General features: G+C 48.3%; 1 protein-coding gene across 1 annotated transcript in view; it reads right to left on the reverse strand.

The window, feature by feature from the left end:
- Positions 1 to 27,512, reverse strand: part of IGDCC3 (immunoglobulin superfamily DCC subclass member 3) — a 154,308-nt gene that overhangs the window by 42,718 nt on the left and 84,078 nt on the right. Inside the window, 5 exon segments of the mRNA XM_084816454.1 lie at positions 152 to 317; positions 13,318 to 13,476; positions 16,700 to 16,837; positions 21,762 to 21,892; positions 23,892 to 24,036. Coding sequence (XP_084672580.1) covers positions 152 to 317; positions 13,318 to 13,476; positions 16,700 to 16,837; positions 21,762 to 21,892; positions 23,892 to 24,036 — 739 coding nt within the window.

Raw genomic sequence — 27,512 nt, forward strand, 5'->3', positions numbered from 1 at the left:
AAGCCATGTCTGAACCCAGAACTCTGGCTTGTCTCTCTCCTGACAGCGGAGAGCAAATGCCAGCGCATTTGAACCGGCCACTCCCAGCTTTTACACTGGACTTCAAGCCTACCACATCCTCTTAACACCTGCGTGGAACTGACTGATTTACCTGTTGTTGTTCTTCAACTTAATGTGCTCTGTAGGTTCTAAAATCTGCCCATTCTTCAGCCACGTTATCTGTGGGGAAGGTTCCCCCTGTGCCAAGCAGGTAAAGATGGCGGTGGTCCCCACAGGCCTGGAAATGGACTGAGGGTGCTGCACAAATTCTGCAGGAGCTGCAAAAGAAAGAGGAAAGAATGAGAAATGGGTTCTGTTTCTTGATAGGGTGATTTTGGGGGTGGCGGGATAGAAAACAAACACAATCCAAGGGGAAAGTTTTCCTCTATAAGCCCCCGTGAAATAAATGGGCCAGGCCCACCACTGCCACGAGGCATGTTTGGGCAGATGTCGGGAACCAGGTGCCCTGGGAGGGCCCACACCCTGGGCCCACTTTTATAATAATTTTTAAAATAACATGGCACCTTACAAAGAATTGCTCCAGCCCCATCTGGCTTCCATCCACCATCTTGGCTGTACTCCATATGCCTTGGAAGATGAATCATTCTGGAACATTGTGGGGGGAAATAGATGGCGATTTACAAATAAACATTCCCACCACCACCACCACCACCCAACAAAGCTTTGGGATGGCTCAATCTCTAAGGGGCCAAGCCAAGATGGACGCTGGAGCTTTCTTTTTAAGGCACAAGATATTATTTCAGGGGGGCAGAGCAAGTGTTCGCAGTGGGAGGAGCCCCACAGATAGTTCACTGTGGACCCCCTCAAACCTGGAGCCAGCCCAGCAAACCATTCAAGAGCAGAATTACTTCCTGCTGCACTGCATCCATAGCAAACGTGCAGCTGAACTCTTTCCATCCTGTTAGGCTTTTCATCTTGTTTTTGTCAACTGCCCTGGAAGCGCTACTGAAGGGCAGTATATAAAACTTTTAAACCAAATGAATAAATTCAGGAGGTGCTCTGTTCGCCTGTCATGGGGCCTGAGGATTATTTTTCCACACTCGCTGACCTCTTCGGAGATGGCTGGGCTCTATAACAAAGCCTGTGCCAGCCAGCAGTAAGAGCTTCAAAGCTATAGAACGTGTACTCGGGCACAGCTGTGGTGTTACATACAACATTAAAAACAGATGTGATTCTAAGTGTAAGAAGAGCCCTGCTGGATCAGACCGAGGGTCCATCCAGTCCAGCATTCTGTTCACATCGTGGCCAGCCAGCTGTCGACCGGGAACCCACAAGCAGGAGACAAGTGCAAGAGGACCCTCCCGCCCATGTTCCCCAGCAACTGGTGTACACAGGCATACTGCCTCTGGTACTGGAGGGAGCGCATATTCTGACATTTATTTTTGTCCATCACAACTTGGGAACACTTTCTCTTTCTCTTACTGAGTGAAATTGTTTTAAGCTTTTTATCACATCTTGATTAAAATTTGCCAGGGACACTCAAAGCCATTTCATCCTCAGTTTACAGAAGGAGGTGCTTGACCACCTCATGCATATCACCTCTGTGACATGAGAGGCCTCCCTAAAGAATACGCTTGTGCAAATCTGTAAAACAACCTGCTTTACAAGGGCAAAGATGCCACTACAGAGCACAAACCAACTCTCTTAACAGTGAAATCCTGTGCATGTCTGTTCAGAAATAAACCCTGCTGAGTACACTGGAGTTTACTCCCAAGTAAGTGGGTATTGCATTCATTCATTCATTCATTCATTCATTCGATTTATATACCGCCAATCATATTTTAAAATATCTTTGAACAGTTTACAAGGGAATTGCCTCTTAAATCATAGTAATCCAAGTGAACCCATACACTTGATCAGATCGGTAATCCAGCTGGACTATAACAGGCAAAACACATGCTGTGGGGCTTCATTTTGTGGTTAGGAACTAGACTAGGTGGTCACTGTTAACACAAGCCGGATTTTAGGGGGGATAAACGTATGTAATCAGGGCAAAAAAAGGGGGGAGATGTTTCTTCTCTTTCATTGATTATTTCAACATGGCATTGGATTTAATATAAATACAGCTCAGAGCAGCAGGATGTTAAGGCTTAGAATGCTGTCTTGAGCGTGCAGTGTTTGAATATCCGTGTGGTTATGCTTCAGGGAGCCAGCCTCTACCATGTATACTGTATGTGTATAAGAGGCTTGGGTTTTCTTTCCTTTATTATGAAGCCAAACAGAGAAATCTCAGAGCAAAGTACTAACTTGTCACAGAACAGCTATTTAGGGTGCAATCCTATGCATGCTTAGACAGAAAAGGTCCTACAACTCCCAGCATTCCCCAGCCAGCCAGCCAGCCAGCTGGGGAATGTAGGACTTTTTTCTGTCTAAACATGCGTAGAATTGCACCTGTAACCCTGTAGCCTTCCCCATTTCCTGACTCAATGTCCTCCAAAAGTGTTGGACTGCAAAAGTGTTGGACTGCGAGTTGTAGTCCAACACACCTGGAGGGTGCCAGGTTAGGGAAACCCACCTTAGGCCTTTCCTGCCATGTCAAACATAACCAAGACAGCACCTTTGTCAGGGATAATTTTTACACTGAAGGGTGTCGCGCTTGTCTCCAGATGTCTCCCTTCCCTGTTCCATAATGCAACAGAATAAAAGCAGCACCGTTCGGGGAGGCATGGGGAGGCGGGACTGTGAATAGAGAAGCAAACAGAAGCAGTTCCACATCTAAAAAGCAAATCGGCGTCTCCGGCATGAAGCTACGTTGACAGGGAAGGAATGCCACTGCGCCTTGTCTGGGTGTTGCAGCAAAAGCTTTTATTCTGAAGGATATAATGGGAAGAGGGAAGGGATAATAGAGCCCTAATGAACGTTTAAAGGCGTGAGGCTCATCTCAAAAAGCTTAAATACCCTCTTCAGAAATATTTAAAATAAAATGCATCAATCACGGGTTTGAAAAAAATGCAGACGGGGCTGCTGAGAGGGGAGGGGGCAGGGGGTGATTTGCATGAGGTGGGGGGGTGAAGAGGAACATGCAGGGTGTGGGAGTGTGCGTGTGTGTGTAAGCCCATAATTGGGCTGCTCACACAGACCAACCAGCTCACCGGAGAGCCCAGGAATCTCCTAAGGACCACTGCAGGGGCTGCAGGGGAGATGGGTCCAAAGGAAGGCTGAACCTGCTGTTCTTAGGAGGGGCTGGGGTGGGAGTGCCACTCCCCCATAAAGATACCTCCTTGGGAAAACGGTATGTTGAGGGTAGGCTGAATATTCCCCTCTCACACCGCCACCCCAAATGCTAGGTGGTGGTGTTTTTTATGTGCAGAAACTTGTTTTGTGGGATACCGTGTTGCTGCAGTACCTTTATTAGGCCAACCAAAAGATCACCCCCCCCCCCCAAATGTGCAAGCTTTCGAGATTTCCAGATCTCTTCTTCAGGCAAGATGTTAAAAAGGTGAGGAGGGGGGAAAAGGTAACTAGGCGGTGTAGTCACATGGTGTGTAAATCCAGATTAGTTAGTCCCAGGGGTAGCATGGGAAGAGAAGTCTGCAGGTCATGTGATGGTTACAGGAGGACTCTGCTGCCCCTGGTCATGCTGGGAAGAAGGGAGGGAGAGGGGGGAAACGTTGTCTCTTCCATTTGGGGGAATATCAAGTCTTGCATGTTTTGGGGTGGGGGTGATCTTTCGGTTGCCCTAGTAGGGGTATTACAGAAACATCGAGTCTCATTTTTCCTTATGGTCAACACAGATACCTTTGCTTTTTAGTGGACAGCAGTCAATAAGCGAGCCCCCGCTCCCCCACAACCTGCAATGGTACAGTCCAAGAAAAGCTTGACCGCTTGATTCTGCTCATTGTATAAACGGATCCTGGCCTGTACCATTTTAATAGCAGGATGCAGATTTTGTCGGGACTTAGTAAGACTGGGCTTCCGGTCTACATCCTAGATATATCTAAGGTAACCACAGCCGAGATCTGCAAATGATCTGGCAGTGAACGTCCCAGTGCAGAACAAAGCAAATTTAGAACGAGTATCACTCCATCTAATAGCCTAATATCCTAATTAATAGGATATTAATAGCCTAATATCCATCTAATAGCCTAATATCACTCCATCTAACAGCCTAATAGCCTATAGTCTAATAGGTGGCAAGTAGGGTTGTATGAGAATTTCACTCCGGTTTGCTAATCATCCGAACTTGCCCCATTCGCAGCCCCAAACTCAAACGCGTTTTTTCAACAAATGTTCACACATTCCTGAACTTGCGATTGCATTTGAAAAAAAAAGTGCGCCGTTAAATGCGCATTTTTTTAAAAATACAATTTTTATGCTTTGGTCAATGGGAGGAAAGTGCGCAGTTTTGAAAAATGCACACAGAAATGTACACTTTTCAGTGAGCTCAACCATCCCTGGTTCTCCCATCCCTAGTGGTGAGTGCTGGCAGGACGGTAGCCAAAAAGGGGCCACTGATGGAGGTATCCGCGTACTCTGGGGAACCTGGGGGTTTGCAGAAGTCCAAAAAAATCTTCAATAAGCAAAACATAAGGGGGCTACCCGCCACCCCCAAAACAGCCCAACTAGGGCTGAGCATGCTTAATAGACACAGAATGTTGAAGGTCAGTTGGAAAACAAAGGAGGGCATGGCTGGAGATGAAAATATACTGCAACATCCACTTGTTATTTATATAATGCCAACAACATACAAGGCCCTTTACAGCAGGGATCCCCAACGTGGACGTCCAGTGGCGCACACGAAGCTCTCCCCTCCCTCCCCCTTCACAAAAACCATTTTAAGTAAAACCTTGGAAAATGTTATTGCAGTCTTCTTTCTCTCCCTCTCTAGCCTCTAGCTTTGATATTTCTCTCCTCTCTACTCCTTTGCCTTGCTATTTCCTCCTCCCTCCCAGCCTTTAGCCTCACTATTTCTCTCCTCGCTGCAACCACATTTTTAGCTCACTTTTGACTAGCCAGACCCCCACAGCAGCCATTATGTGACTACCAGAGCCAATGTGGGAGCCATTTTGTGGTGGCACCCACAGCAGTTTCTCAAATTCCCAAATGTGCCTAAAAAGGTTGGGGAGCCCTGCTTTACAGAGTGCCCTAAGCAATAAGGGCGGTCCCTGACGAAGCAGAGCATGCAAGCCAAATTTCAACAGAAATGGAGACAACAAGGGGGAAGGCGGGGGGAAGCCAGATAACTGTCCAGAGAAGAGAAGGTCAAGATCTCACGTAATGAATGCAGGCTTTATATCAATGGTAGAGGAGGACTAAGGGTTTAAACTGGGAGTGGGGGGGACCAAATTTGGCCCTCTTGGGGGCCAAATATTGTCCTCTGGGGTTCCCCAGAAGGCGAGGTTCTCTTTTCCTGGCCCCGGCCTTTTCCCCTGAGAATGTCTGTGAAATTGAATTCAGCCTCCAGGCTGAAAGAGGTTCCCCGTTCCTGGGTCAAGCCAAGAACTGCATGAAAAAGTATTGAGCTGAGGTTTGAAAAATGAGAGGGGTGATGGTGTCGCTACATGAGTATTCTCATAGAATCCCAGGCATAAGGGACAGCCATGGGGAAATGGTGGACCTGTTTAAGATGGACTTGGATAGGACCATTCAAAGGTGTTGTGTCACAAATGCACAGCTAGGATGACATTCCATTTATTTTTCCCTGCATCTTTCAGAGTAAATGAACAGAGAACACTGGTGCTCCTCTGGACACTTGCAGTGCTCCAGTCTGTTATGACACGAAAGGTGCAATCCTATGCATGTTTAGACAGAAAAAGTCCTACAACTCCCAGCATTTCCCAGCCAGCATGGCTCCATGGGGAATGCTGGTAGTTGTAGGACTTTTTCTGTCTAAACATGCATAGGATTGTGCCCTAAATGTACAATTGGAAGCTATGGGAAGACTGGAAGGAGGGGATGTGGGGAGGGGGAGCTCTCTCTCTTTTGCCATTCGAATCTCCTTCCTTCCTCTTCCAAAGAAACACCTTCTCCATTTTGCCGTTACAGGTCTTTAGCTGTTAATCACTCCCCTTTCCCCTTGGGAGTTTTTGGGTTTGCGATGGGGGATGAAAGCGGTACGCCCAATGTCTGAGGTGATAAGACTCAAGAAGAATATAGGAAACAGCCTGCTGTGGGAATGAAACAAAGGAGATCAAAGGACTCCGCCAGGGTGGGGAAAGGCAGACAAAAGGAACGGGCCTAAAGTTTGAGCAAAGGGAGGGGGGCGTTGATTGTAAGATGGCGTTATGTTGGCCTAAAAGGTCATGATTGCTGGGACTGAATAAGCATTCAGCTCCAGAGGAGAGACATGAAAGGCAGCACTCTGTCTACCTAAGCTCTAGCTTACGAGATCTGGATGGAGCAGGGGGCTGTGGCATGGGAAGAAAAATACCTGCACGCTGCAATCGCTCTTTTTGCCAGGCTTGCTTTATGCTACAGACACCTGCCTCCCCAGTCCTCCACACTTCAGAAAAGAATGCCAGCTTTGCAGAAGGGAGCACCTAAGCTCCTTTAAAGTGTGGGAAGGGTCTGACATCATTCAATGTAGGAACGGGATGCATAACCTGAAGCAATATTTGTTTGCAACTGGAACGGCAGATTCTCATGGCGTGCAGATAAGAAATGAAGGAGCTCTGGCAGCGCATTATCTAAACTCTAAGGTAGCTCCCCCAACCTGGTGCCTTTGAGAAGTGTTGTACTGTGACTCATATTATTCCCAGCCAGCATGGAATAATGGGAATTGCAGTCCAACAGATCTGGAGAGCACCAGGTTGGGGGAGGCTGTTATAAAGCTTTCCTCCCACCGCACCCTGTTTTAGGGTTTGATTTTATTCTGCTGCGACAGCGCATTTGTGAAAATATGATAAATTCCAGCCCCCATTAAAATCGGTTAAATGGGATAACTGTCCCTGATAGAGGCTATGCAGATGCATTGATGCGGCTCCTGGCCTGGGCTACTTCTGTCCACAACTGCAGCTTCAGAACTGGCTCAGCCTCTTGTCGAGTCTTTGGCATCTTTGTAGGGTAGCAGAATCACCACATATTCCAAGGCTTATGTATGATAACTGCAGAAATGGTGACTGGCCTGTGTAGCCATCATAGATCAAGCAAGGTGGAGGGGGGGAGAAAGCGAGTGTGAGCAAGAGCTTCCACATCTCAATGACGTTCTTCAAGGGACCTGACTCACCCGCTCAGTTGCAAGTCATCAAATGATGACCATGCCGGTGTGAAATGACCCACTGTTTGTTGTCCACGTGCTGGTTAGTGGTGGGGGGGCGGGCAGGCAGGGGGATATTATTTTATTTTTCCATTCTTCACCCTTTCCCCTCAATGGCCCCCCAAGGCAGTTTTCATTTTCTTATTGATTAATAATAATATTCGCTTGTGATTAAAGCCTACATTGACTCGTAATGAAAGTGTGCAGCCCTCATCATTTCAGGATCATTTCTCTCGTACCTTTTCGCTGTGCAATTTGTTTCTCCTTTCTTACCATAGAAACAAGGGAAGCTGTCTTATGTGGAGTCAGCCTGGTAGTCTGTCCAATGGAGTCTTCTCAATACCGACTAACAGCGGCTTTCTAGGTTTTCAGAAAGGAGCCTGTTCCAGCCCTACCTGGAGACACTGGTGACTGAAACCTGGAACCTTCTGCATGCTTAGCAGGTGCTCCAACCCTGAGCTACGGCCCTTCCCCCATCTCGCCGATCCTCATGTCACCCAAGATGCCCCCCCATTAACCAGCAGGTAGACAACAAACAGTTGGTCATTTCACACCAGTATGTTCATGGCCCATCTGGACTCCACCAGCAAAAGAGCCTTCAGTGTGGTGGCCCCCTTCCTGTGGAATTCCCTGCCTTCAGAGGTCAGGCAGGCGTCAACATTGTGTCACTTCCAGCGCTTCCTGAAGACACTATTATTTCGAGAGGCCTCTGAGTGACCAGCCACAGTTTATTAAATTCATAATTCGTTTCTTTTAAAATGTTTTAATTGTTTTAACTGGTGTTTTATTCTTTTATCTGTGCCAATCACCGCTCTGAAATCCTTTGATGTAGAGCGGTATAAATAAATATTGTGAGCAAACAAATAAATAAAATGGTGACCTATCTGAGGCCACCCACCGAGTTCTGTGGATAAGAGGGGCTTTGAATCAGTATCACCCATGTCCAAAGCTAACATTCTGTCCTGACAACTTCTCAAGTTGCTGAGCCATATTTACAATCTCTGCAGCCTCTAGGCTGCTCTCAGTAGTATTTAGAACATAGCAAAGAAACTAAACAGAAAACACAGAGGCGCAGGAAGCACAAAACCATTTCGCTTCCCACCTTTGCCCACTTCCCTGAGATTCAGGGGCTTTGCATTGTGCAGCAGCACCTGGCTGCGTTCCAATCATTTCCTGATTTACTGCTCCGAACCTTCAACCTGCCTGCTTGTGTTATGACTTATTAGCAAGCATTTTATTTAGCACCTTTTGCTTTCAAGATGTCATTTGTGTCTATCTGACAGCGTGTGAGCTGAAGAAAACCAGCGTACAGATGTCTCAGACACGGTGGTGCCTCCAAATCAACACACTGCTAAAGAAATAAATTATTCTGAGTGTCTGGGAAGGGGGCTGGGGTGGAGGAGGACACGGTAACCCCGGGACTCTTGAATGGGTCATCCTCTACATATGGCACGACAACTGAGTAACTGGGCTGGATAAACCGTTATGCCACGGAAGGGCCGGACTGAAGAGCTGCCACTCAGTGGCCTGTAAACAGCCACTCACCCACCTGGTCACCTGCAATGAGAGAGATTTCCTCCAAGTGACATAGAAAGCTGACTCATACCGAGCCGGTTGCTATAGTTGAGTATTGCCTGCAGGGCAGGGCAGCAACAGGGTCCCTCTAGACATCTTTGCTGGGGCTGGGACAGCAGCTGTGGAAAATCCTTCAGGGGGCTGGGGGCTGAGGAGCAACCTTTGAGGGGGACTGGGGGTAGGGAGGGATGTGTGTGTGTTTGTGTGATAGATGAATGAGGTGAGAGGTTGTGCATCGGTGAATAGATGGGGGGCGTATGTGGGTGTGTGTAAGAGAAAAAGTTTAAGGGTGTCCAGAGGGAGAGTGTGTGTGGGGGGGGTTGGGGGGGAGGTATCCCAACAGAGGGGGGGGTGTATGTGTGTGCACAGTGTGGGATGTGTGAGATTTGTGTATCTGGGGAAAAATGGTTTGGGGGTGACCTTCCTATTATTTTACTTATATTTTATTTATTGCATTTCTATACCACCTCATAGCCGAAGCTCTCTGGGCAGTTTATAGAAGTTAATTATCTGGGGAAATTAATTTGGGGGAATTAACGTTAGAAGAATTAGGTTAGAAGTAATTCGGGGAAATCAGCTTGCCTTTCTGTGAAATAGGTGTTTTGTTGGAGCAGAAAGCGCCAACAAAAGCTTTCAAAGGAATGTGTTTGTGTTTGGGGGCGCAGACCCAATCTCTATCTTGTCCTCATGTTGTTCTTGGGCATGTTGCTTGTCTTTTAACTTTGCTAGTTTGCCCTTCCGTGAAACGGGTGTTTGTTGCAGTAGTACATTTTGTGACAGGCCACACCCTATCACAGCCATTTTCTGACTCCCTGCAATGACAGCCATTTTGTGATGGTGTCCACAACACTGTCTCAAAAATCTGGATGTGCTCATTGCCCCCAAAGGCTGGAGTTTGGCAGAAGCTTCCCAGAATTTGGACAGGATTTTTTTCCCCAGCCCTTTCTGGAGATACTGGAGATTGAACCTGGGACCTAGAATCATAGAAGAGCAGGGTTGGAAGGGGCCTACAAGGCCATCGAGTCCAACCCCCTGCTCAATGCAGGAATCCAAGTCACAGCATCCCTGACAGGTGGCTGTCCAGCCTCGTCTTGAACGCCTCCAGTGTGGGAGAGCCCACCACCTCCCTGGGTAATTTTTTGCAAGCAAACCTTTTGCAAGCAAACCATATGCTCAACCAGGGAGCTACTGCCCTTCTCCTAAGATAAGAAAGCATGATAGATGTTTCCTTTAGACCACAACTGGGGATGAGTGGGCATATGGGCTACTAACTTTGGTGAACATATTTGCAAAGCCGCAGCAAAGAAACATGGGAGGATGCCATGTATCATTACCCAAGGAAGGGGACTTACACACCAGTGTTGTCAGCGGAAAGGGGATAAAGCAACGTCCCTTTTCCGAAGATGGCAGCAGAAGAGATACTTCTACAGATCGCAGAGAAAACGGCAGGTAAGCATGGGAGTGAAAGGAAACCTCTTCTGTTGTCACCCCTGTGAAAATGTCCAATTAGGCTGTGCAGGCGGGAGAAATATAATTTTAGATTCAGGAGCTCATCAAGCCAGTAGTTAACGAGCGAAGCTGATGAGAATGTGGGGCTGCTTGAAACGGGCTACTTCAAAGACGAAATGAGGGCTCGTAATCAGGAAGGGATTAACACCATTCAGCTCCGTGCTGCCAGCTGGGGATGTCTCCCCCCCACCACACTCCCCCCCCCCCCCCCGCAAAAGGCGTTCTCTTTGCAAAAACTTCACCATGGAGACTGGATGCTCAGCAAACATCTGAGAAACTCCTTTCTGGGTGCTGTCACCCAAGGTCATTAAAACTGGCTTTTCGGAACCGTTGTTAGGGGTTTGTGTATGTGCGGGGGGGGGGGGGAGGCACATTTCCCTGGTGCACAGAACACACAAAGTTTCAAAGTGCTTTCCTGGATGCCCAGCTCAGGGATTTAGTCCCACGGCTATAGCTACAGGAGGGCATGGAGGGATTAATCTGAGCACACACACACCAAATTTGAATCCCCCCCCCAACAAAGCAAAAACGTTAGGCCTCTTCTGGAGAAAGAACCAAACATGTACAGGCAGAATCCCATTCAATGGCTCAGTAAGAAGCCAACCTGCTCCCAACCAGTGCTCTGGACAGTGAACGCAGTGGCTCTGGAATTACTAATAAATGTTAATTATTTTTATTTAAATTATTTGTTAGATAAATAAGTGACTTTCAAGTTATTTATTTTTTATTTAGTTTTGCTATTCAGAGAGGCCATCGTGCAGAGGTAAAATACCTGCTCTGCATGCAGGAAGTGCCAGGTTCGTTTGCCAGTGCCTGCAGGACAGGGGAAGACTTCTCTCTCCTTGAAACTTTGGATGGCTGCTACCAATTGGTGCAATCATTTCTGGGCTACAACGCATGTTTGGGAACGTATGAAGCTGCCTTATACCAAGCCGGGCCATTGGTCCATCTAGCTCTGACTGACCGTGGTTCTCCAGGGTTTTAGGTGGAGGCCTTTTCCAGCGCTACCTGGAGATGCTGGGGATTGAACCCGGGACCTTGTCTCTGCAGAGCAGGTGCTCTACCACTGCGCTATGGCCCAGAGCAATGCCTCAGCAATGCTAAAGGGCCTTTAGTATGGAAAGGACTTCTGTTTCTAGATGGGGCAACATTTATTGCTGTTATGCTTCTCAAAGTAGGAAGGAGACAGAGCGGGAGGCCTAGGAAGTTAGGAGGTTGCCTCACACGACATCGTTATCAGCTGAAAGGGGATAGAACAACACCCCCTTTCCAAGGATGGTAGCAGGAGAGATCCCAGCGTCAGACCATTGGTTCATAATCTGGCTGTCTTGTCTAGAGATGTGAAGGCCAGGGGAAAAAATTAGGAAAAACTGAGAAGCTTTGGATTATGAATTTTTTCTTTTAGAATTTAAGACAAAGTGTTTATATATTGTTACCCAGCCTTTACTCCTCCCCAAAATGATTTCTAAAACTATGTAATAAGAACACTTTTATGGAAAGACCGGAGATGTAAAATGCCTGGAAATAATGAAGTCACAGGGAAAATGCTTTTTTAATCCTCTCTGTAAGATTCCCAGCTTAGTTAATTCTTTCATTCCTTATTAAAATTATTGATCTAAAGTGTATTTTATGGACAGACACTTATGCTCAGTTTCCCAACATGTGAGTTGAGTCACTGTTGTTTTATCCCAGACAGTAAATGTGCATTCTTGACAGCTTGGATTTTGTTCTATAGAGTCCAATGTTTTGGATGCTGTAGCAGTCATTTAATGTAGTTCTAATTTATTCAGACAAGAATTACAAATGTACTGTGTGTACTTTTAAAATATTTACTTATAATTATAATTTTATGAGCAAATTGAATCATACATAAAATAACTTTAGGAACAGAAAGGCTGCTTTAAGTTCCTAAAGGAGCCCTCCACAACCTGGTGCCCTTGTGATGTTTTGGACTACAGTGTCCAGCATTCCCGATCATTGGCTATGCTGCCTGAGGCTGTTTGGAGCTGAAGTCCATAATATCTGGACAGCACCGAGTTGGGGAAGGCTGTCTTAAAGCAACAAAGTGACCTCAGTTCTATAAAGAGCCCTAAATAAATAAATATTGCGTATGTTTCAATTTTTCCCAAAATTTCCGTCCCCCCTCCCCAAACCCCCTGTTTTTTCCCACGGTCTCAAAATTTCTGGAAATTTTACATCTCTGTTCTTGTCTACATTGACTGGCAGCGGCTCTCCAGGGAGCTTTTCCCAGCCCTACTTGGAGACTGAACCTAGAACACACAAGGCATGTGCTCTCCCACTGTCATATCCCTTTACTTAATTCTAGCTTATCATGTTTTCTTATACAGAGGCAGAAACGCTTGCAATGTCTCCTCCAGTGTGTTCTTAGCCCCTCTGCCCCATCACTATTGCAACATTTCCAGATTATAGGCCTGTTTAACTGATCCTCAGAGGATGACTTCCAGGACACAGCGTTGCCTGCAAACCCAAACCCAAACCCGTCCTTTTAATTTCCAACAAAGTGGCTCCCACAGACACTGGGCATTTTCTCATGTGCTGCTGAGAAGACCCTTCACTTGGAATATGTCACTTGTGAATGCTGTTAAAGACAATACAGGAAGCATAAGACAGCCATTTCTAAACCGAAGGTATGTTTTAATCTGCGCCACTCTTCTGTTCAGTTTACAGATGCAGGGAAAGCAAGAGGACGGTTCAAACACCCATTGTGAACACAGTCCTTTGGCAATGTAGTGGCTCAGGGATCCCAAGCTGGACAGCCTTACCTTGCAACACCAGAAATGCATGGCTTTGCATCTCTGAGCTGCAAAACACAGAGAGGGACGAGATGCAACCCCTCTGAGCTGCATCTCAAACTGAGGGGCAAGATGCGACCCCTCTGAGCTGCATTTGCAGCTGCAAAACCCTGCATTCCCTCTGGCAATGTAGCGGCCCAAAGATCCCAAGCCGGACAGCCTTACCTTGCACCACCAGCCTCCCTTGAGCTGTCCTCCTCACTCTCGTGCCAGGCTTGTTGGCTGCACACACATATATCCCAGAATGCTGCACCGTGAGGTCAGAAATCATCAGGTTGCCCGTCCCAAGGACCTGAATTCCTTCAACACCAATTGGTCGCCCATCTGGATTGGGGGAAAACAGAATAAAACGATTTCCTGCGGCCAGCCTGCATGGCGTGAGTGAGTCAAGGACTTACCACCCCTTAAACCAGCGCAGCCGTTTTCCCTGGTACAAGCAGTCCATACAGACAGACCAGAAACAAGAAGGGGCGTGTCTCCCCCAGTCCGAAGCCACGTCGCCCTTCGAGGTCAGTGGCCACCAGTGGTGTAGTGGAGTCAGGGCACTCAGGCGCCTTTTATATTCGCTGGGACACTGACGTCATATGCCACCCCACTCAGACTTCCCTGCTCTCTCTGGGTTTGCAGAAATGGGTTGTGGGGAGATGAGTCTTCCCAGCAACAAGCGTATTGCTCTCTGACTTAATGCAAAGTATTTTGGGATGGCCTGGTCTTGAGTGGGCAATGAAGACCCATTAGCTTTACAAAAGACCTGCCTGCAACTTTGGACTCTCCTTGGAGGTGTGGCTATGGGGACTATTATCATGAGGGCCTGCACTTCAAATTTACCACTACACCACTGGTGAGCACTGCAACGAATCCCACCCCTACCACCAATGGTAAGGCATCCCCCTGATCCCCCCACCTCCAAATTCAAAGCTGGAAGTTCTGTTCAGAGAACTTTTGGCTTAGTGCTAGGCAGAACACAAGAGGACGCTTTAGGGTGCAATCCTATGCATGGTTAGGCAGAAAAAAGGCCTGCAACTCATAGAATCATAGAAGAGTAGGGTTGGAAGGGGCCTACAAGGCCATCGAGTCCAGCCCCCTGCTCAATGCAGCAATCCAAGTCAGAGCATCCCCGACAGTTGGCTGTCCAGCCTCGTCTTGAACGCCTCCAGTGTGGGAGAGCCCAACACCTCCCCAGGGAATTGGTTCCATTGTCGTATTGCTCTAACAGTCAGGAAGATTTTCTGATGTTCAGCCAGAATCTGGCTTCCTGTCACTCGAGCCCATTATTCTGTGTCCTGCACTCCGGGATGATCGAGAAGAGATCCTGGCCTTCCTCTCTGAGACAACTTTTCAAGTACTTGAAGAGCGCTATCCTATCTCCCCTCAGTCTTCTCTTCTCAAGGCTAAACAGGCCCAGTTCTTTCAGTCTCTCCTCATAGGGCTTTGTTTCCAGTCCCCTGGTCATCTTTGTTGCCCTCCTCTGAACCTTCTCCAGTTTGTCGTAATCCTTCTTAAAGTGCGGTGCCCAGAACTGGACACAGTACTCCAGATGAGGCCTAACCAGTGCTGAGTAGAGGGGAACTTGTGCTTCCTGGGATTTGGAAGCTATGCTTCTATTAATGCAGCCCAAAATAGCATTAATAGCACTCCCAGCATTCCCCAGCCACCTGTGCTGGCTGGGGAATGCTGGGAGTTGTAGGACTTTTCTCTAAACATACGTAGGGCTGTGCTGTAAGTCTTTTAGATGGAGAGAAGCAAAGTCATCCAACAGCCGGGTGTCATTAACTGGCAGGTCTGCACCGCGGGTTGGAAAAACAGCCGAAAGCAAAACCAGCCCGGTACTTGACAAGCGATAAGGCAACGGCCCGTTTGCTTTTCTGCAGCACCTCTCACGAAGGTCCGGACTGAAATTCGGTTTCAGCTCAATTTCACCTTTAAGCTAGACCTTTAAAAATTATTTACACTAGGTATAAAGCTCTAATCTCTCTCCTGGGGAGAGAAAGGGACAAAGGAAACGTACAAGAAGGTGGAGCGAGGTGAAGATGCTGAAATGCACTCTATTAGTTCAGAAATATTCAAGGAAGCAGTGTGCCTGTCAGCCCAAAGCAGGCACTGCAGGCCCCCGTGTCCAATAAGTTATCCATTTAACTGGATCCTACCAGTGTCCTATAAGCTTTTACTACGACCGGCTCCTTCCATACTTATTTACTTCTCACTTTATCCCCCATTCTGACAGCTTTCCAATATCTTGGGCTCTTTCTTTTTAGTCACACTTTCCTAACTCTCTAAACAATATACTTGTTCAGCCTGTGAGCCTTTTATGGAGTCCAGACTGCAAATGTGAGGGTTAAAGGGATGTATTTATAGGCAATGCTTCAGAATAAATAAATACAATCAGTTTTGGGGAAGGGGGCTGGGCGCTCATTAGAGTCTGAGTGAGTAATTCTAAAATTCTGATTGCTCTGAGAATACTGCAGCCATCACCATTTAAAATTTCTTTGACAACAATGAATGGCTGGCAGTAGGATTACTGAATCCTGGAATTAGGAACATGTGAAGCTGCCTTATACTGAGTCAGGCCCTTGGTCCATCTGGCCCTGTCATGTTGACACTGACTGGCAGCAGTGGCTTTCCTGGGTTTCAGGCAGGAATTTTTCCCAGCCCTACCTGGAGATGCTGGGGATCGAACCTGGGACCTTCTGCCTGCAAGGCAGGGGCTCTACCATTGAGCCACAGCTCTTCCCTAGGCTGTTGTAGTGAAGGGAGATGGAGATGGGCTCTTTAAATCATACAGTCACAGACACCTTCACCTAATAAGATAATATGTTGGCACGCAGTCTGCTGTGAGCACACGTCTGCATCGAATCACAGATGAGTATGGATTTATGTGATCTCAAGAGCCCAACCTCCTTCCCTTCTTCCTCCCTCTCTGTTTTGTTGGTGAGCAGTTTTCTATACAGAAAGATTACTCAATAAAATGTATTAATTAACAAATTGTAGAGCAACTGAGCACTCAAGTTGATTTCTACATCATTGAACTTCTCGTACAGACTCAATACATTTTCTTCTGAAAAATGGTCTGTCTAGAAATGAAAACCCGGGTTCGTTCAGAGCTCAAACAAACCAGTGTTAACATGTAGAGCTTCTGAAGCATTCTCACACATTAGCTCAGTGATCCATACCACACCAGCCCTGGGATGTAGGCCTGTGTTATTATCATACCACAGTTGAGGAAACAGAGGCCTGCCAAAGACCACCTGATGTATACGTGGCTGAACTGAGATTTTAACTGGGGGTTTCTTGGTTCCCAGCTCAGCCTCTTATGCACGTCCTGCACTAGCTCTTAATAAGAAACAACGCAACCCTCTGTACGATCCAGCCTAGGCTTTTGCATGCAAAATTCGCTGTTTCCTCCAACCTGAAGTGGTCCTCAAACGTTTTAGGAATGAAAACTCCTGCCCAGCGATCACTGTAAAGCGCTGGGTGAGGCTCTGCCCGCACTGACACAGTATCAAACCCCTCCTGCCTTGGGGGCAGGCCATGGTGCTTGGTTTCTTACCGAGTCGACTCCAGGAGACGATAGGGCGGGGGTTTCCAGTTGCAATGCATTCCAGGACAGCAGTCTGGTGCACGGTTAAGGTCAAGTTCTCTGGCCCCACCAGAATCATGGGATCCTTGTACACAGCAGAATGGGAACCTGTGCAGACAGACCAGTTGTCACCTGGGACGTACAGAAATTGAGACGGCGCATCCGATATGCCTCAATCCTCCCTGGGGCACAGACTCTTAGTATAAGCTTTCAGAAGGGCTGTGTTTCATCAGGGCCAGGTGGGGTGTAAGCAGCTGTGCCAGAAACTCGGCTGGCAGGATGAGTCCTCGACCCAAGGTCATTTAGGTCAGCTGTAGAGGACTGAAAAGCTGACCAGGCTAGGGCAGGAAGACCAGTCTCCTTGTATTTGTATCAGGCCCAGCCAATCAGGAAGCTTCATACTGCCAGCCAATCGCAAGAACTAATGCTAAACATCCACATACTCTTCTGCTGAACACACACCCAGGCTTGGGTCCCATCCTCAGACCACGGGTTTCCTAGTTCAAGCCACCGAGGCCATAGCACTTACAGAACCTCTCCTCTGGACAGTAGTTTTGCTCTTTGATGTGAGTAAGCTGAACTTTGCTAGTCACTCCATGCTAGGGGTGGGGAACCTGTTATAGGGCCAAATTCAATTTCAGAGCATCTCTTGGGAGCCGCATTCCAGAGATGAGCAGGTCCAAAGGCAAAAATAGGGCCCAAAATACAAAACAAATACAAAAAATACCAGCATATTGTAGCTTGAAGTTCTTACTGCCAGTCACAATACCACCCTAATGGCAGAAAGCAAAGAGGATCTCAAGAGCCTCTTGTTGAGGGTGAAAGAGGAGAGTGCAAAAGCTGGTTTGAAACTCAACATTAAAAAAACAAAGATCATGGCATCTGGCCCCATCACTTCCTGGCATATAGAAGGGGAAGAAATGGAAGCAGTGACAGATTTTATTTTCTTGGGCTCCAAGATCACCGCAGACGGTGACTGCAGCCATGAAATTAAAAGACGCTTGCTCCTTGGGAGGAAACCTATGGCAAACCTAGACAGCATAGTAAGAAGCAGAGACATCACCTTGCTGACAAAGGTCCGTATAATCAAAGTTATGGTTTTCCCAGTAGTAACGTATGGCTGTGAGAGCTGGCCTATAAAGAAGGCCGAGCGCCGAAGAATTGATGCTTTCAAACTGTGGTGCTGGAGAAGACTCTTACGAGTCCCCTGGACTGCAAGGAGGTCAAATCAGTCCATCCTAAAGGAAATCAACCCAGACTGCTCATTGGAAGGACAGATACTGGAGCTGAAGCTCAAATATTTTGGCCACCTAATGTGAAGAGAAAAGTCACTGGAAAAGACCCTGATGCTGGGAAAGATTGAAAGCAAAAGGAGAAGGGGACGGCAGAGGATGAGATGGCTAGAAAGCATCACCGATGCAATGAATATGAACTTGAGCACACTCCGGGAGAGAGTGGAGGACAGGAAGGCCTGGCGTGCTGTGGTCTATGGGGTCACGAAGAGTTGGACACGACTTAAGGACTGAACAACAACAACAACAACAACAACAACAACAACAAGCCTTAGGAGAGGAATTTCAAGCTTTTAGAAGGTGGGAGGAAACTGCACAAAAGCTGGAAAACCATTAAACAATTTGTGGATGGGGCAGGGGGCGTGGCCTTCTGGGGAACCCGGAGGGCCAGACTGGGACCCCAGAAGGGCTGGATTTGACCCACAGACCAGAAGTTCCGCACCCCTGTGTCCTGCCATGCCCCTAGATGCCCTTTAGTCTGCTTCCCCCTTTCCTGCTACCAGTTCGCCCATCCTGAAAGCACAGCTTGGGCTTTCCCATCCCTAGCTTTCTCTATTTGGGGGAACTGTTGGCTCAATCAATTCCTGCTCACCCCTAAAAGCTTCTGCTGCAAAGGCATGAAAGGAATGCTGTTTTGGCGGAAGGTCGGCATTGTGACAAACAAGAGATGAAGCCCAATTTATAAGCGGCCTAAGAGGCTGGTTTCCAGTTACACGCTGGTGAGCAGATGTGAGCTGTCATTTGCTAAGTGGGTGTTGAGGCTGGAGGGAGGTGATACTTAAAGGGGGAAGCAGCTATCAAGAGGGTGCAAGAAGAAGAAGAAGAAGAAGAAGAAGAAGAAGAAGAAGAAGAAGAAGAAGAAGAAGAAGAAGAAATGATGTTGCTCTAAGAACACTCTTGCTAGGTCAAGCCAAACCTAGTCTAATTCAGCATCTATTTTCCAGGAGAAGACAGACAAAGCCCACCCTTGGAAGCGCCTTCTCTTTGGCCCAATGGGTGAAGTGTTCCCCTACTTGGCCTAACCAGCCAGTGCACAGTATTTATGAAGCATTGCAATGCCAAGGAGAGATGGTCTTTCCCCACTGTTTATCCACAGCGTGTGTACTTAGTGATACAAAGACTCTGAACATGGTGCTATCGTGACTACTAGACCTCTTCCATGAACCTGTCTAGTTCCTTTTTAAAAAGCTGCCGAAGATGGTGGCCATCGCCACACCTGGTGTCTGAGTCTGACCCAGAAGCCCCTAGGCACATACAAAGGTGCCGTGTAGTGAGCCAGGCCACCAGTCCATCTAGCTCAATACTGCCTGCACTGACTGGCAGCGGCTCTCCAGGGTTTCAGGCAGGAGTTTTTCCAGCCCTACCTGGAGATGCCGGGGATCAAACCTGGGACCTTCTGCATGCAAAGCAGGGGCTCCCACTCGGAGCTACAGCCCTTCCCTAAACAAGAAGCTGCCACATGCCACATCTCGTTCAGTACTGGCAGCGGCCCTCCAGGGTTTCAGGCAGAAGATTGAAACTGAGGCCTTCTGCATGCAAAGCATCTGCTTCACCACTGAGCTACAGCCCTTCCCCTTATAAAGGCAGGACACAAGAAAGGCAGGCACCTGAAACACCCACTCACGAAGCAACCACCTACATCCTGGCTGGCCTGACCACCGCCATCTGTATTTTGCCCAAGTCCAAATTTGTTGTCACAGAACTTCAGTGAGTCTGAAGGCCTGCTAGCAAATGTCCCAGTAAGCTGGGCAGGAGCAAGGCTTCTGTGCAGGAGTTGCCTCCAGGTACCAGTCCAGGCAGTTTAGGTGTGAGAAAAGATGTCCCTTAGACGCTGAACTGCAGACCGGAAGGTCGGCAGGACAGCAGTTCGAGACCCGAGTGCCGCGTGGCGGAGTGAGCTCCCGTCTTCAGTCCCAGCTCCTGCCAACCTAGCAGTTCGAAAGCAAGAAATTGCAAGTAGATAAATAGGCGCCGCCTCGGCGGGAATGGTGACAGCGTTCCGTGCACCTTGGTGTACAGTCATGCTGGCCACATGACCACGGAAGCGTCTTCGGACAGCGCTGGCTCTTCGGCTTAGAAACGGGGATGAGCACCACACCCAAGAGTCAGACACGACTGGTTGGGGACACCTTTACCTTTTTTTCCCAATGGTTATGCTGCCCTCTGCTCTACGCTCCACTCCATGAAAGTAAATGGACTCTTAATGGCACCACTGCACCAGGCACAGTACAGGGTCTGGCGCATGTGTGTGTGTGTGTGTGGGGATGCTGCAGAATTCCAGAACCCCCGCTGAGACGCAACTGGCAATGCTGAGCGAAGTGTGTACGGAATTTCAACCATCTACCGCTTGCCCCTGGCAAAACAATTCTGTACACCTGCACAGAAAGAACTTCAGGTTGTTGATGTTGTTTCAAACCTTTGATAGGTTGACAAGGGCGGTGGACGCAGGGGCAGGGAGGTAAAAAGGGGCCTTGCAAAGATAAGCTGTAACTGATTAGCTCTGAGCTTCCAGAAACGTAGTGATTGTTTCTTCCTGAGCCCTGGGAAGAAGGTTGCATGGTTTTCCTTATCTTTGTCCAGCCAGCACCTGAATAGAAGACAGGCTTTAAAGTGTGAGAGCAGCGAAGTCTCTAAATCCAGGGGAGGCTCATTAGGATTTGCACTGATTGGGCAACAGAGTTTTATGTCCTCTCCAGCTCCTTGCTTTGCCCCAGGACTTGAAGGAGCAGAATAAATTAAACATGATTTGTTTCATGTGCACATTTTACGCAGGTCACAGAATTACAGTTCCTCGCTCACTAGAATTTCCACTGCGCAGAGTGCTGAGCTTCAGCATCCTGCATAACTTGTTGCCCTTTCCCAGTAATTAGCAAAAGCAGAATAAATTATGCAAACTAAGGGAATGCATGTAAAATTATCTTGACTTGCATGCTTTATGCAGGTCACAGAACTTGACTTTTCCCGGTGCAGAACAGAGCACCAAAGTGCTCCCACTGTGCTCTCCGTGATGTCCCACAGGGAGAGGCGAAGAAACAAAAACCCAAACCGAAGTCATTATGCAGACACTTGAAGAAAACCTCGCTAGCAGTTGTTCAGGAGAATGCTGCTCGTTTTATGGCAGATGGAGATAAGAGAACTAGATTGCTCTGGTGACCCACCACCATAGCAATCGTTAATCCAGGCAGAGGAGAAAACGCGTCTGTGCCCCTCAGCGCCTGAAGCAAGAGGAAAAGGTGGTGATTAGGCCAGACATAATGATGTCTGCCTGAAAAGAAGTGAGATGGTTATAGGACCCTGTGAAAAGAAGCAGGAGGGAATCCCATCCCCCTGCAGCCCAAGGAATTCTGTGAATAGGTTAGCCTGGAAGAAAATAAGCAGGGAGAGCAATGAGAAATGGGGCAGACCCGAGATATTTTGCTACCTGAAGCAAAGAACACAGTGGCACCCCCACCCCCGCCCCGCACCCATTCCACGTACAGAAGCTGACCGGACTGTCAACACAGGCTGCATGACAAGAGGTGCTGAACACAGCAGGCTCGCTTAAGGGATGTGGCCAGGCTGTTTGGCACAGCTGTATCCTCTAGCACCTCGAGGTTTCCCAACTCAGTATCTGCTGGCTGAGACGGCCGCTTGACTTTACCTAATGGTAGGGCCAGTCCTGGTGAGAACTTGCAGCCTCCCCACCCCCACGTGTGTGCATGTGCGTGCGTGCGTGCACACACGTTGCCCCATTAACCAACCTGACACAGTGAGCCTGGCTCCCCTGCTGAACTTCACACTTGCAATGTTGGTGGCAACACAGTGGAAGATCCCAGCGTCTTCAGCGCGAAGTCCAGTGATCTGCAAGACTCCCTTGGGCAACAGCGTGTACCTAAAGGAGCCAGAAAACACAATGAAAATGGGGAGGGGGAACTCCGTGCAGCGTATGAACTGGCCCATACACTATAATCAATATATTCAATCAATAGCTCTGTGCCACCTCCAGCATCAGAGGCAGTATGCCTATGTACACCAGTTGCTGGGGAACACGGGTGGGAGGGTGCTGTTGCACTCATGTCCAGCTTGTGGGCTTCCCGTGGGCAGCTGGTTGGCCACTGTGTGAACGGAATGCTGAACTAGATGGACCTTTGGTCTGATCCAGCATGGATCTTATGCTTTTATGCTCAGCCTCAGAGTGCCTGCTCTGAGGAAGGTTTGGAGGATGGCAGCAAGGGAGAGGGTCTTCTTGGTGGTGGCCCCCTGATTGTAGAATACTCTGTCTAGTGAGGTTCGCTTGATGCTGACATGGTCATCTTTTCGGCACCAGGTTATAACTTTCCTCTACTCTCAGGCATTTGACAGCACATGATGGGGCTTCTCAACTTAGCTGTTTTGCCGGGTCTTGGCATCTTTCATCGTTTTTCACTGTTTTAAATTGTTTTGAACTTTTTGTATGTTTGTATGTTTTGTATGTTTTAACCTCTGATACAAGACTCCCTGAGTCTTTTTCTAGAGAAAGGTGTCCAATAAGCTTAATAAGTAATAATAATAAATGATAACAATCCCCTTTGCAAACAGGGGTATTTAAAAAAGAAATGGCCTGGTCCAGAACGCAGTGGCAGAGTACATACTGTGTATATATATATTCATGCCACCACCCTCAGAAGTCCCTCCTAGGGTGACTAGAGCCAGAAGAGGCATAGTGCAGTGAACCTGGGGCCTTTTGCGTGCAAGAAGTCCCTGTTTGAATCTCCTGCAACTCCAAGTAAGGCTGAGAAAAACTCCTGCAGGAAAACCCAGAGAGCTGCTGCCAGTCACTGCAGACAAAACTGAACTAGATCGACCAGTAGTCTGACAAGATAGTGACACCATACTCCAGAACTCCCTGCCCAGGGAGGCTTCTCTGACCAGCTCATTGCTCTCCTTTCAGAGGTTGGTGAAGTCTGTCCTCTTTAGGGGGGCTTTTTTTCAGACCGTGGAGTAATTGGAACTGAACAATCCTTTGGAATCCCTCATATTATCGATGGTTTTATGATCATCTGCTTTTTGGTTGATGAATTTAAATTGTTTTATCGATCTATTGTGTATTTTTTAATAGATGTCATCATTTGTAAGTTACTCTGAACTCACTGATGGAAAGCAATACATTGGAAAAAATGGACTGAAAAATTACTAAATACTCAAGTAAGGGGAAATCTTCATCGACCTAGGATAGTAGAAAGATGGAAGACAGACCGGGTGCAACTCTGAAACTGCACCAAGACAACAAATACAATCTGCATTTTTAAATCTGCTTTGTTAATGGTCTGATGTGCATTGAATGACCATATCTGGTCCCAGAGAAAGCCCTGTGCAGACACACCCTCAGTGTATCATGGGATGGCTCTTTCCACTTGCCAGTTTAACTGCCTCTGTAATTGCTTGGGAGGAAGTGTGTGTGTGTGTGTGTGTGTGTGGTTGAGTTGCTGTGCATGCAATTTTGAATTGTCACATTTTCTTGTTCTATATTAATTCAAGCGTAGTGCTGCTACTATGACAGAGCGGTGGTTTTCAAACCCTGGAGTTCCTCAGAAGTTTCTCAGATTAGTAATATCTGACTAGTTTCCCCAAAAGACAACTTGCTGGCTGCTACATTCTTTGGACATGTGCAAGTGGAAGAGAATGCTGAGCATGATTTGGGGCCATGCTCTCAGTTCATGTGGAACGATGCTGAGGCTCAACAGCCAAGCATGATGCTCCCTTGCACACTTCCCAGAATCCTTTGCAAGATGCATGGCGGATGTATAGACATGTTGATGTGAAAGGGGTCCCCAAAATATATGAACTATGAAAAGCACAGCTCTGCAGCGCACACAGCCCTGTGTATAGCTAACCGGGCCCATGGTCCTTACCTGTCGTTATCTGTATTGACGGAGAGATGATTCTTCTGCCACATGATCACCGGCTCTGGCAAGCCATGGATTTGGCACTGGAACCTGGCAACCCCTCCTTCTTCCACCACTGCACTCTGGGGGTGAATGTGGAAGTCAGACATAGCTAGAGAAAGAAAGGAAAGGATGTTGTGGGATTCATTCTATACTGGAAGGCTGAGCTACCGCCAAGAGGAGCCCAGCCTCCCAAAAGCCACCAGGTAAGGCTAAGAACCCCCCCCCCCAAGATCTCCCACCAGTCAGTGCAGACGATACTGAGCTAGATGGCCTGATTCAGTATGAGGCAGCCTCCTGTGTTCCACAGTAGTGGCACCACACCTCTGGAACTCCCTGCCCAGGGAGTTTTCTCTAACTGGACCAGACGAATGCAAATTAAAACTGAAGACACGATGGCACCTCACCAAATATTCACGTACTCTCATCCTGCGGCCTTAGTTTATTTAGGACCCTGCCCTTCCTCTAAAGAGCTCAGAGGGGCTTATCTGTGATGTCCAAGCAGCCCCCCCCCCCCCGGCATTACCATTGTCAGTGGCGTCTCCGGGTTTTGGAGGATCCTTGGGCAAGACACCCGCCATAGGCCCCTGCCTCCATGGCCTTCTTGCCACCAGGGTCACCAGCTGCTCCTCTCTCTGGTCATGGCTCCCACGCACTTGCTTGGCAGGCAGAGAACCAGAGAGCGAGCTGGCAGTGGCGCAAGCAGCAGGTGAGCCAGCAGGTTTGCCGTGGCAAAGAGGAGGAGCTGCTCCAGGGGGCTGCTGTCAGGGGGCCCCTGTTGGGCTGTGGGCCCTGGGCAAGTGCCTGACCTTGCCTACCCCGCATTCTGGCCCTGCCCACTGTGACTGACAGGCAGTACGACATTCCCAGATTGGACCTCGTCCTACGCCCCTTGGCTGATCCACAACAGCAACCGAAAAAACTTTGTGGCTGTTCTCCCAGCTCCAGCCACTGATCTCAGGGACCTTGGGCTGAAGACATGCTCCACGCCTGGATTTGGGTATGGTTGCCCACAGCCCAGTGGAGGCTGCTGGCTCCGATTCCGGTGGGGCTATGCATCCATTCTGGGGTTCTGTCAGAACCAGCCAGACCGGTAAAGGAGTGACCCAAGGTGCTAAACCCATGTTGGGGACAGAGTTCAGCACCTAGGATGGCTCCTTTAGCGTTCTGGCTGGTTCTGACTGAAACCCAGAATGGATTCATAGCCCCTCCAAAATCAGAGCCACCAGCCTCCACTGGCACAGCCCTTGCTTGGCCTGAACACTACCTAAATAGTATCACACTGCATTGAATCATGTTGCATGTGTTAAAAGGGTGCAGCTGGAGGAACTGACTAACGTGTGCTAATGAACACCACCTCCCAGCCGGCTAGCCCCCAACTCCAGACGAATTCATAATCGGCCCATCGCTCGAGAAATCACCCCAGCTCCTAACTCCTGAACAAAAAAGCATCTTTGAGCGGTGCCTCGGTCTGCTCCCCTCCCACCCTCCTCACCAAATGCCTCCTGGCTGCACATTAACACAGACCCACACCTCACTCTCCTTCCTTCAACATACATCAAAGATAATACATGTGCATCTCTTTAAGGGGAAGAACCACAGACATGTCAGGAAGGGTCCATCACTCATCTTCAGACTCCCATTGGGCTCCGACAGATGGGAGACTTCTTATTCCGTTTCATACATTAAACATGGGGCGCATTACCCTCCTCTCACGCCCCTCTGTCATAAGCTTCAGCTCCCTAAATAGAGAGGGTTTAGAAAACACAACGTGCTGATTGTGCTTTTAAGGGATCCACTGTTGTTCCCCTTCCTCTCCCTCCTTCAAAAGGAAAATCTGGTTTGAACTGGATTTTAATGTAATTTGAGAGCATTTTATTAAATTATGTAAGACCCTTGAGCACTAATTGCATTTTATTGTGTTAAGAAAAGTGCTCTGAGCACCAGCTAACTGGAGTGCAAGTGCAATAGAAATATAGCAGTTTTATTAGTGTTTATTGCTATAATGGTGTGAAGCTTGATATAAACATTGTTATATTTTAGTAGTTTGCAGTATTATTATTATTAGTTGTTGTTGTTGTTGTTATATGAGATAGCAGGAAATGATCGTAGGTTTATCCTGAAGCTGAACTCCATTCATTATGCTATGCAATCAGTAAGTATTTTAAGGGGCAGGGCCCCAACTCTGGTTTTTGAACCATGGAGTGTTCCACAACCCCTCCGCAGGGGTGCAGGACCCATTAAAATGGTCCGCCCCAGGCGTCTTATGGATCAGAATGGATTCCTGAACGCGCTTGGGGATTTTCTGGAACACGCCAACGGCCAGTCGGTCGAGACCCTGTTGGGTGGCTGGAATGCCGCAATCACTGGGGCATTAGATCAGGTGGCTCCGAAATGCCCTCTCCCCCTGAACAGGGCTCGGACTGCACCATGGTTCAATCCGCGGTTACAAGCTCTGAAACAGGTGGTGAGGCGGCTAGAGCGCCGGTGGCAGAGGTCTCGCTCCAAAGACGATAGGACTCAGGCTAGAGCTGTATCTTCAGCCTACCACGTGGTAGTGAAGGCAGCAAAAAAGGAATATTATGCTGCCTCTATCGCATCTGCAGAGTGCTGTCCCGGGAGGCTGTTCCAAGTGGTCCAGAGCCGGGTTGGTCCTGTGGCTCTGGAACCACTGGAGCATTCTAAGGCCTCCTGTGAGGCCTTGGCAAGGCACTTTGCAGATAAAATTGATCGGATAAGGAGTGTTACCCCGCGCACTGTGAATACAGTAAGTGAGCAAGAGGCGGCCTGTGGCAAACCGGTTTTGTGGGATCGCTTCCAGCTTCTTCCTTCGATGAAGTGGACAAGGTGCTTTCATCTGTAAGGCCGACCACCTGCTTACTTGATCCTTGCCCATTTTGGCTCTTTATGAGCTGCAGAGAGAGGCTGGGTGAGGGGATCAAGGCGGTGGTGAACGCCTCCCTTGAGGAGGGAGTGATGCCATCAGCCCTCAAGGAGGCAGTGATAAGACCGCTCTTAAAGAAGCCCTCCTTGGATCCCCAAGTTCTGAACAACTTTCACCCAGTCTCAAATCTGCCATTTTTGGGCAAGGTGATTGAGCGGGTGGTGGCGATGCAGTTGAAGGCACACTTGGAAGAAACCAATTATCTAGACCCATTTCAGTTCGGCTTCAGGCTTGGGCATGGGACAGAAACGGGCTTGGTCGCCTTGGTAGATGATATGAGGAGGGCTCTGGATAAGGGTGAATGCTCCTTCCTTGTTCTCCTCGACCTCTCAGCGGCTTTTGATACCGTTGACCACGGTATCTTCCTGGACCGCCTGGAGGGGTTGGGCATTGGAGACACCATATTGCGGTGGTTCTGGTCCTTCCTCTCTGGCGGGTACCAGGGGATAGCACTGGGAGAGGAGGTTTCGGACCCATGGCCACTTACTAGTGGGGTGCCACAGGGTTCCATCCTCTCCCCGATGCTATTTAGCATCTATGTGAAGCCACTGGGGGCTATCAACTGGAGGTTTGGGGTGCGGTGTCATCAATATGCGGATGACACGCAGCTCTACCTCTCGTTCAAATCTTCACCAAGGTTGGCC

The sequence above is a fragment of the Heloderma suspectum genome, chromosome 11 (genome assembly GCF_057233095.1).
Source record: "Heloderma suspectum isolate Gila_16-S chromosome 11, 16-S_ref, whole genome shotgun sequence".
In the NCBI taxonomy this organism is placed as follows: Eukaryota; Metazoa; Chordata; class Lepidosauria; order Squamata; family Helodermatidae; genus Heloderma; species Heloderma suspectum.